At 56.8% G+C, this 10,232-nt stretch overlaps 2 protein-coding genes across 4 annotated transcripts in view; one reads left to right on the top strand and one right to left on the bottom strand.

Moving 5' to 3' along the window:
• The window catches only part of PTPRN (protein tyrosine phosphatase receptor type N), a 20,884-nt gene extending 20,104 nt beyond the window's left edge, over positions 1 to 780 (top strand). For both annotated transcript variants that reach the window (XM_063088704.1, XM_063088695.1), the window contains 2 exons: position 1; positions 218 to 780. The exon at position 1 is cut by the window's left edge and continues 73 nt beyond it. In XM_063088704.1, the coding sequence (XP_062944774.1) occupies position 1; positions 218 to 289 (73 nt within the window). In that variant the 3' untranslated portion in view covers positions 290 to 780. The remainder of the gene's footprint in view (positions 2 to 217) is intronic.
• A 1,669-nt stretch (positions 781 to 2,449) lies between these two features.
• On the bottom strand, positions 2,450 to 9,821 carry DNAJB2 (DnaJ heat shock protein family (Hsp40) member B2). Of its 2 annotated transcripts, none has more exons than XM_063088724.1 (11): positions 9,676 to 9,821; positions 9,322 to 9,419; positions 8,570 to 8,679; positions 7,500 to 7,553; positions 7,193 to 7,315; positions 6,293 to 6,385; positions 5,974 to 6,076; positions 5,721 to 5,791; positions 4,487 to 4,690; positions 3,552 to 3,749; positions 2,450 to 3,346 (listed from the first exon to the last, which is right to left on the bottom strand). In XM_063088724.1, the coding sequence occupies exons 2-11, from the start codon at positions 9,384 to 9,386 to the stop codon at positions 3,336 to 3,338; spliced, it is 1,032 nt and encodes a 343-aa protein (XP_062944794.1). In that variant the 5' UTR covers positions 9,387 to 9,419; positions 9,676 to 9,821; the 3' UTR covers positions 2,450 to 3,335. The 2 variants fall into 2 exon arrangements, with proteins under 2 accessions (XP_062944794.1, XP_062944785.1); XM_063088715.1 differs by having other exon boundaries at positions 9,693 to 9,821.
• Between the last annotated feature and the right edge of the window lie 411 nt (positions 9,822 to 10,232).

The raw sequence follows: 10,232 nt of genomic DNA, 5'->3' as shown, positions 1-10,232 counted from the left end.
GGTGACTGTGCCTCCCTGCCCAACCCTAGCTGCCATCCTTCCCTAGCACCCCAGAGAAACCAGCAGCAGCCTGCCTCTGCCACCTGCCTCTGTACCTCCCCCAGGAGGACTCTTCTCCTCCCAAGGGACCTGCCCAGTGCTTTCCCCCAAAGTTACCCCTGGGGCAGTAGTAGAAGCCAGGTCTCCCCATGACCCTCCTGCCACTGTCCTTCCCCAGGACCAGTTTGAATTTGCCCTGACGGCGGTGGCAGAGGAGGTGAATGCCATCCTCAAGGCCCTACCCCAGTGAGACCCACAGGGCCCCTCGGGGGGCAGCCAGCCTCCATCCCCTCTTTGCTTGTGTGAGCATCTATCTGTGCCCCGCGCCTCACCCCCTCACCTGCCATCTTGGCCCTGTGGGCCTGCCCAGCCCTTCCAAGAGGAGTATGTAAGGAAGGGGAGGTGGGAAGGGGCAGGCCTGCGCAGCCCCACATGCGGAGCCCAGGGCATCCCACGGGGGAGCCAGCAGTGGGCCAGGAGGAGAGCAAAGGACATGGGCAGCAATTCTACCTGGAGCCTTCTCCTGCCTAAGTTCCCTGGCCACACTCTTGGTGGCTCTGGATGCTCCCAACATGTCAGGTGCACTCTCCCACCCTCCAGTGTGGACAGCACAGGGTGGAGGTTCACCAGGCCTGGCTTCTGCTGCTTTCCCAGCCCCTGCCACCCTGGCCTGGCTCCTTGACCCACACTCTGGCACTCTGCCTTCCCTGCCCTCACCCTCAGGCCTCCTCCCACCATCCTCCTGCCACGTGCCGCTCAACTGCTCTCCCTCTGGCACAAGAGAACATTTCTAGAAAAATCTACTTTTGTATCTATGTGAATAAAGTTAGTGTGTTGTCTGTGCAGCTGCAACCCGGACTCCTACGCATTTGTCTGCTCTGCTTCCAGAGTCCAGCCCCAGCCTCAGTCTGGGGAGAGTGCTGGCTGTGGAGTCAGGCTCTCCTGGGTTTGAACAATAGCTACTGAAAATGAGGCAGTCGGGTTTAGCTTTCATGCTGCGCTTCCTGTGCGGCAGCAGCCTCCAGGGCGCTTTCCGTACAAGCTCAGTTAACCTTCACGACAGAGCCTATGGAGGGACAGCGAGACTGCAGCACAGAACTTGCCTGCAGTAACTCAACTTGTAAGTAGTGCGGTTAGAATTCGAAACCAGGCAGCTTAGTCTCTTTATTGCCTCTCTTCTCAGTTCTAGGGCAGCTGCTTCCTGCCCCTCAACCTCAGGAATAACATCTGTCATGAAGGATTGAGGTTAGGACTGAACGAGGGGCCACTGGCAAGATGCCTGTCACACCTTAGGCAAAACTATAGCAAATCTCTGATAGTGACACTAGGCCAGGCCTGTGAGGTGTCAGAACAGGCACTCTCCTGGGGGTTAGGGACACTTTCTTCCTCTCTGTCCCACCCCCCCCCTTCCCAGAACCCTCCATGCTATATGGTCCTGGGAGGAGACCTTACCTACATGTCATGAGGTGGTTTGGACAAAGGTGGTATGTATAGAAATGAGGTGAAAAGAGCCTTGGGTCTGGGGCTTACCTGAGAGGTAGGGCCACTCACCCGTGCTGAGGCTCAGTCTCCTCAAATGAAAACTAGGGCGAATACCATCTGCCCAGCGCAGGGAGTGGAGACCAGCCAGCAGACCACAGACCCTCCTACTGCCGCAACTGTAATCTGCTGAGGCTCAACTACAATATATGACACATCTCAAAGGCTAGAAGGGGGGAAAACAGCCATTTTGCATACTTCCAGCAGTCAGTCTCTCTCTCTCTCTCCAGGGATGGGGGTTTGAAATTCGTCTCAGGGCAGGCTGCTGCTTCACTTTGAGAAAAATACATTATAGGCCCTCTGGCTATTGAAAGTGAAGCAGAGAGCCTGTCCGGAAATGGAAGAGAGGCAATGCGGAGCTCCACCGCCCTGCCTGACAACGGAAAAGTGCTTGTCCCGTGGCTGGAGATAGAAGGGGAGGGGTGCCTCCTTTTTCCTCCCTGGGCCCTGATGAATTTGGGGCCTGGACACAGGGTAGGATGGAATTGTGCCACTCCACGTGCCCCTGGCTCATTCCTCTGGCTGTGAGCTAAGAAAACTGCCAAGGGGCTTCAGCTGAGTTTCAACTTAGTCTGGTCCTAGCTGTGCCATGGAGTATTGGTGGTGAGTCCCCTCATTAGGGGAACATCAGCTGCTGGGGAAAACCCATTATGGGCTTCCAAGGTGAAGGCAAAGAATGTAAGCATCTCTCAGGTTTGCACAACATCCCTGGGGAGGGCAGCCTGGTCAAAGAGGGGACTTCTGCTGTCAACTGACAAGGCTTGCACCTCTAGCTGTTTGGACATAAAAGAAGTAAGGCCTGAAGTGTCACCCACTGGGCCCACAGGGTCCCTCCTGGGCCAACCTGGAAAGGAGGAACAGAAACATAGTGTACCACCAAGGTCTCAAAACAGCTTTATTGACTTCCAGTGTTTCCCTCTGTCTGAGCTCGGCCCAGCTGGCTTTGATAGGTCTCTGAGGCTCAGCGTACAGGCTGGCAACATCCCGGCTCCACCACTCCCCTCCCTGGCCACTGGGCTCCCCAGACAGGGAGGGGGAGAGGCAGCTCATGATGTCGGAGAGAAAGAATGGGTAGCAGGATCGGGGCCAAAGAAAGCCATACAAGCAGCAGCATGCCCGAGCTCCCCTCACGTGCCAATCCTGGCCACACAGGCCCCACAAGGACAGCCTTCCCTTCAAAGCTGTGAGCCCATGCCCTGCTTAGTCTGCTGCCTGCCCTGGCTTCTTCCTCAGACCCCAGGCTGCCCACAGGAAAAGACTCTCTCCCAAATGTGCAGGGCTTTGATTTGCCCACTCTAACCCTGGGGCTAGTGAGAGGTGTCAAGGGAACTGAGGCTCTGATCATTCCCCCTTCACCCACATTCTCGCCACCCCTGCCAGGGACAAATCAAAAGACAAGACCTTCGTCTCACAGGGAGTTACAGGCCTATGTGGGCTGGAACTACATGTCCCAAGATGCACAGCTCCATAACCACGCACTACTTCCCCCAAGCCTGACATACCAGAAATGAGGCCAGTGCATTGCATTCTGGGACTTGTAGTACTCAAGAGACAGCACCAGATGGTGGGGGGAAGAGAGTTCACAGGATAAGACTACTGATGCCTCCCACCCAGCCCCACCCACCACCCAGGCCCCGACACTACAGCACTACACTCAGCCATGGGTGAGGGAGAGGAATGGAGTGTCCCCTCCCAGCGCATGGGGGAGCGCTGTCCTGTTGAAACCGTGCAGCGATTCTGGATCCCGGCCATCCAACTCAGAACACATCTGGGGAGAGAGCGGGGGCGGGGTGACAGGAGAGAGGGTCAGCAGCAAGCCGTGGAGGATGGAGCCGAGCATGCAGACCTGGGCTAGCCATGTGGCCTCTCCCTGAGCCCTGATGCATGGTGGGTGGGGGGTACAGTCCCCTCCTAGGCCTCCCTCCTGGGTTACCCTGGCCCTATCCCACCTTTCCAGGGTTAGCCAGCCTCACCTCTGCCTAGTCCCGAGGCCAGGGGCAGGCTGAGGCAGCAAGAGGAAGGGAGGAGGAGTGGACTCCGGTTCCGAATCTGGACTCTGAGAGGCTCCCGTCCCACCCAGCTAGCCTCCCCAGAAGACCTCAGGGCCCTACCAGCCCCAGCATCTTCCTCGCCACACTGAGGCCTTCTCGGAAAGGAAGGAGAAGGGAGTCCTAGGCAGGCGGCAGTGAAAGCAAGCGGTGCGGCCCAAAGGGAGTTGCAGAGAGAAGAGTGGAAGGAAGGAGAAACAGCACCAGAAGGGAAGCAACAGAGATGGTCAGAGCTCAACGCTGCACAGAAACCAGAGTGGGGTGTCTGCAGCTGGACAAGGAGAGCGGGAGACTCCACTCAGCCTGCACTGCTGCCCAGTGTAGCTGCCAATTTGGGCTCAGAGAACTCCAGGCCAAGTCCTCCTTCCTTGACACCATCAGCAACAAAGGCGGCAGAGGACCTGGGCACAAAGGCCCAACTCCAACCACTAATACTTCTCAGAAACTCCCCATCCAAGAAGATCCTGGCTCCTCCCTCCCACTTCCCTGACACCCCCCCACCCTGGCTTCCCAGGGACCTATGAGCCCTGAGCTGAGCACAGCAAATCCCAAGTCCACACCAGAGTGCGTGGGCCAGAAGGGAACTTGTGGAGGGAGCATGGAGTTGGAGACGAGCCCCTGCATCTCAGGCCACACTCCTCCTGGCTCCCCTGACAGTGTGCCAGACCCCCAGTCAAGACCTGAGTTAGGTCGGGTTGGGCCTGGTGTTCACAGGATGAGGCAGCGAGAGGCTTTCTCCTCTGGGGAGGGGCTGCGTTTGGCTGCCTCGCCCCTTGCACCCCCATGGGTCCCCAGCATGCCTGGATTTTGGTGCTGGACCTTGGGCTGCCCCTGCCGCCGTCGCTGCACCCCCCGCCCACCTGCCGGTTTCTTCCCAGCTGCCTCCATCTCTGACAGGCTGTAGGCCATGGCAAGCTGCAGGTCCTCATCCTCAGAGAGGTCGCTGTCAGAGGGGTGTGACACGCGGGTCTGCCGGACCTGAGTGCCCCCAGACCTGGAGGTGACTGACTGCTGCTGCTCACGACGGCTCAGCTCCAAGCCCAGTGCCAGGTCATCTGGGACACCTGCAAGAGGCACAGCCACCATGAGGCCCTTGACCCAGGCCAGGGGCGTCCTGCCAAGCCGCCTCCTGAAGTAACAACCCTGATCCCTTCCAGCCTCCCTTTTGGAATCAGCATGTGTTCATTTTGGCACCTAAGGTAGTGATTATGAGCACAGGGAGGTATTCAGCTCCACCAGGTAGGAGCTCTGTCTCCTTGGGCAAGTCACTCAACCTCCTATGCCTCCCTTTCCTCATGTTTACAATGGGAGTGATGGAAGTGCCCACATATTCAAATTGTTCCAGTGATTAAATAAGACAACCCATGTCCAGTACTTGGAACTCGGTGCTTCCACAATCGGTAGGCATGGAAGGTTAGCCATGGTGACAATCCTGTATAGCATGGCGTTCTGCACCAGGAATTGTGCATCCTGAGTTTGATTCCTGGCTTTACCCCTTACTTGGTAGGAAAAAATATTGGGCCTGGGGCTACTTGGGAGTTAGGGTCATTTAACCATGCTGTGGCCTGGCCTCCTCAAATAAAAGTTGGGCAAATACCATCAGCCCTGCTTATTCCCCCGGATGCTTTAAGAATACCAGGGACGTTGTATATGTGCAAGTGCTTTAAAAATAGTACAGTCCTTTGCAAACGAAAAGCACCCCACTAATGATGGTGGTGATCAGCCAGCACTCTGAGACTCCTCTGTCCTCTTCCCCAGGATTGCCTTCTCTGATCCTGCCAGTCTGGCCTGTGGCTGCCATTCTCTCCCAGCTCCACGGGAATTCAGAGAGGAGCAGTTTGGGGGCCGGCCTGTGGCTCACTCGGGAGAGTGCGGTGCTGATAACACCAAGGCCCCGGGTTCGGATCCCATATACGGATGGCCGGTTCGCTCACTGGCTGAGCGTGGTGCTGACAACACCAAGTCAAGGGTTAAGATCCCCTTTACCGGTCATCTTTTGAAAAAAAAAAAAAAAAACAGAGAGGAGCAGTTTGGGGAGGGGGCTTTAGGGATGGGGCTTGCTGCCAGGGACTGGATGGCGGAGCCGCTCCTCACCATTGATTGTGACTGACTTCAGCTGCCCGTCCTCCTCCACTTCCACCCGCTCCTGCCCATTCTCCATGATTCTGTGGGAGACAGCACAGTTCAGTCCACCAGCAGTGCCCAAGTCCTGCAGCTGCTGGTTCAGGCTCTGGCCACTGAAAACCGTGCCCTGCCCTCAGCAGCTGACTTCTATTTGTACACAACTCCCACCTCTCCCCTCCCCCCAAACCCTTCCACTCTGTATGGCCCCAGAAGGAGCCCTCACCTGCGTGTCGTGATGCGGCGTCCTTGGACAAAGGTGGTGGATGTAGAAACAGAGCGAAAAGCACCAGCCCCAGGACTGAAGGAGAAAGATGAGGAGGAGAAATCTAGCATCGGGACAAAGGAGGAGGAAGGGAGGTTGTTAGGTGGAGGCTGTATGCTGCCTGCTGCCGGCACCAAGGGCCAGGAACCTCGGTGCACCTCCCGCGCATCTGTGCAGAGGTAAGGCTCCAGGTACAGGAGATGGGCTTGGAAAAGCAACAAGCTGATGCCAGGGGTTCCAAGACTCAGAGCTTACAGAAATAGGAAGGGACAGTGCTTACCGGAATGCCCAGGGAAGGAGGAAGAGAAGGTAAAGAAAGGGCCGGAGTGTCGGGAACCCCGGTTCTGAAGCTCCGAGAAAGGGCCCAGGTCATCTGCAACAAGTAAACAGAATAACAGTCATCTGGTGAAGAGGTTCCCCCCCAGAAATGTGTGACCCCTGCATTGAAGTCTAGAAACACAAGCTGCTAAACAACTGGGTACATTTCTCTCTCTCTTTTTTTTTTGCTTGTTTTGGTTGGGCTAACAAAAATCAAATTCCTTTTTAACGCTGTATATGAAAACACTCACTGGTTAATTCTGTCTACAATAAAGAATAAAGGAAGGAAGAGGGGGAGAGAAAGAGGGAGGAAGGACAGACAGCCCTTTCAGTGCAGGCAGATAATCATGATGTGACATGAGGCAGGAACAGCTAGGAGTCCCAGCTCCACCATTTTCTGTGTGACTCTAAGCCAGTTACTTGTGCCTCAGTTTTCTCATCTGTAAATGGGGATAAAATTACCCACACCCAGGGTTCACTACAGGATGTAAAATACTTGGCACATATTAATCATGCAAAAATGGTATCTGTTGTGAAGGTTAAGGTTAATGTTATTATTGTCACATGATGCTTCGAGGCTTGCTTTCATAGCTGTTATTGGAGGCTAACAATGCACTGTTGTCATTTACTAAGGCGAGTCTGTGAAGTGTTGTTGTTGAGTCACATGGGTTCTGGCATGTGTAAGGTTCTGTCCCAGCTCTCACTGGACCCACCCCTAAACCCCGCGCCCCGCCCCAATCCGATTCTTCTGTCTGGAATTCTCCTTGCCTCTCAGCCTCCTACTTAAGGGCCTCCCAGCTGATAGAAGGGCAGGCCAAGAGGGGGAAGTTGAGCCACTCAGGGGCCTCCTGAGTCCACTCACCAAAGAGCTCTGCAAAAGGGTCTCCACTCCCAAAGAACTCCCGGAAGACCTCCTCAGGGCTGCGGAAGGTGAAGGTGAAGCCAGGCCCACCACTGCCAGCTTCCGCCCGAGATGGGCCAGTTCCTGCAGGAGAGGCAGGGTGAGGAGGTGGCTTAGGGCGTGCATCTTGCCCTGAGCCAGGGGATCCCACCTAAGGCATGACCAGGAGCTTCAGAGAGCATATCCAATGCAAGAACCTATCCTCCCCCCTCCTCCCTGATCCACTTCCATCCCTGGGCACCACCACCCCCACTCCCACTCCACCTACCTGCCCCTGTCAGCCCTTCCCGGCCATAGCGGTCGTAGATCTCCCGCTTATGCTCTGGAAAGAGAGACCAGATCATTTCTCCCTCGCTCTGGGATAACGGCCTCCCCTCCCTGGTTAGGACCCTCAGAGGACCGCCCAGAGACTGAAATTTGGGGAGCAGCACAGTGTCCAGGGGTTTTCGGCCAATAGATTTTAGCCGCAGCTCAGCCCTTCACACAGCTGGTTCCTCCTCATCTGTGAAATGGACATAATAACAGCACCTACCTCCTAGGGCTGTGGCAAAGATTAAATGAGATAATCCACGTAAACTGCTTAGCATAGTGCCTGACACACAGTAAGTGCTTAATAAATGTTAGCTAATTGTTACTGTTATTACTAATCAGGGCTTCGTCTAAATGTCCCCTCCTCAGAGAGGCCTTCTGTGACCACCCTAACAAAATCGGGTGCCCATTGTTCCCTTTCACATCACTGCTGCTATGCTTTGGAATACTCTTCACAATCTATAACCTTGTTTCTGTATTTACCTGGTTGGTGCCAGTCTTCCCTGGCCAGAATATGACAAACCCCTAAGGACAAGGACAGTGCCTGCTTGTCCTCCACTGTTTCCCTGGCACCCAACAAGTGCCTGGCACCATAAGCATTCGGTGAATACTCTTTGAATGAGTGAATGAATGAACGAGTAAAAGATCTGGATTCATAGTCCAGCTCTGTGTGATCTTGAACAAGTTAATTTCCTTGCCTATAAATGGGGGTGATAAAGCCTGCCTCACAGGATGGCTGTGAGGACTCGTGGAGAGTACACATGGTGTCTGGCACAGAGGAGTCAGTGCACATCCGCTCCCTGTCCTGCTTCCTTCCCCTTGGTAGGCCATGCTGCTCCTACCAGACCCTGGGGAGTAGACACTGAGCTGTCCCTGTTTGCATGTGTGGGGGAGGGGAGACTTAAATGCCAGGTTGGAAAAAGGCACGGAGGAGACTGTGGTGGCAGAGGCATGGCTTTGGGAAGGAGTGAAATGGGGCATGAAGTGGGTGGGGTGATGTGCTGGGCCCTGCCTTGATCCAGCCCTTACTGTCAGACAGCACTTCATATGCCTCGGCCACCTCCTTGAATTTCTTCTCAGCAAACTCTTTATTGTCCGGGTTCTTGTCTGGGTGCCACTGTAGGGCCTTGCGCCGATACCTGCAGGAAGTGGGTTCAGAGGCGGCGTCAGGGGACAATTGCAGGCCTTCCCACCAAGGAACTGAACGACCCATTTTCTCATTAGCCCACTATTGTCCTTTCACCACTGGGATCCCATCTACCCCAGCTGTCAAGGCTGCCTCTGTCGCGATGTTTTCATGGAGTTCCTCTCTCCTCTCTGCAGCCAGTGCTAGGACCATACTTATGAGCAGATGACAGTGTGAGGGTGAGAAAATCCCGGCCTAACCCCTCCCTGGGGGCTCACTGGACCAGGGCTGCCAAGGCCGGGGGCACATGTGGCCACGGAGAGTAGAGCGACATTGGCCCCTCCTCCTCTCAGAGCCTGGGCGTCTTTGCACTGCATCCTGAAAAAGCCCACACCTAGGGGCTGGGGGTTGGAGGAGCAGTGGAGTGAAAGGGAGGGGAGGGGAGGTGGAGACACTGGAGAAGGACCCACAGGGCAGCGTCCAGGCGAACTTCTCTACTCTTCCAGGGGTCTCCTTCCTCCCTTCAGGTGTCACTCTGAGGGAGCCCCCTCAGTGCTCTCTAAGGACCTGGCTCCCCCTGCTCCAGGTGTGTCTGCGAGGGCCCCATGGTGGGGGGCGAGGCGAGAGGCTTCCGATGCGCCGCCGCGGCACTTACGCCTTCTTGATGTCGTCGGCGGACGCACTCCGAGGCACGTCCAGGATGTCGTAGTAGGATGCCATGGCAACCCAGTCGTCAGGCGGGCCTCCTCTGGGCTGCGGGAGAGAAGCAGTCAGGCAGCGGGAGCCAAGAGCCCGTCCCTGCGCCTGGAAACCCCCCCCTCCGAGTGGCGGAGGCCTCGGAGGTGGCAGCGGAGCCCGCCGCCCTCTGCCCGCGGCCGGTGACTAGGCGACTTCCGCAGCCTTATCTGCCCCCGCAGGCCGGTGCCAAAGGCTATCTCGGTGCCCAGGCCCGGGGAGCTCTATCGGAGCGCCGACCGCCAGCAGCCCGGCCCAGGGCCCCCGGCCTGACCTGGGCCCTCGCCGCACCTCCTCCGCCGGGCGTCCGGGCCTCGTGCGCGCCCCGCGGGAGCCGTCCGGCCCGGCTGTGCGCGCGCGTCTGCGGCTCGGAACCTACTGGAGACCGGCAGAAGGCCGGCTCGGCCTGTTACCCCGGGCGGGGGCGGGGGGCGGGGGCGGCTGCAGGGGCTGCCGGGATATGGGGGCGGAGCCGTCTATTTCGGGATCGCACCAGGACGACGTCATCCCCAGATGGGATTGGGAGACCGCGGCCCGCACCATCCCTCCAGGCGTGACGCATTCGCGCACACACAGAAGGGGTCAGCCAACAAGCCGCCGGCCCCTGGTCCCTCTGTCACTTTCTTATAAACATGCTCGCTGATCCGTGATTACTCACCCTGGAGACCATCGCCACCTCGAGGACTCAAAGATCCCCTCTGGACTTAACTCTTTCCCTTCTTTAGGTCCCTGCTCCAAACCCAGGTCCTCAAAAGAGGCTGCCCTGACTTCCCGCAGTAGGTCGGACCTGCCTTTTACAGCATCTCATGGCATTTTCTTCCTCACGCTTAT

The sequence above is a fragment of the Cynocephalus volans genome, chromosome 1, assembly GCF_027409185.1.
Source record: "Cynocephalus volans isolate mCynVol1 chromosome 1, mCynVol1.pri, whole genome shotgun sequence".
Taxonomy (NCBI): domain Eukaryota; kingdom Metazoa; phylum Chordata; class Mammalia; order Dermoptera; family Cynocephalidae; genus Cynocephalus; species Cynocephalus volans.
This window is presented reverse-complemented; position numbering and strand designations above follow the sequence as displayed.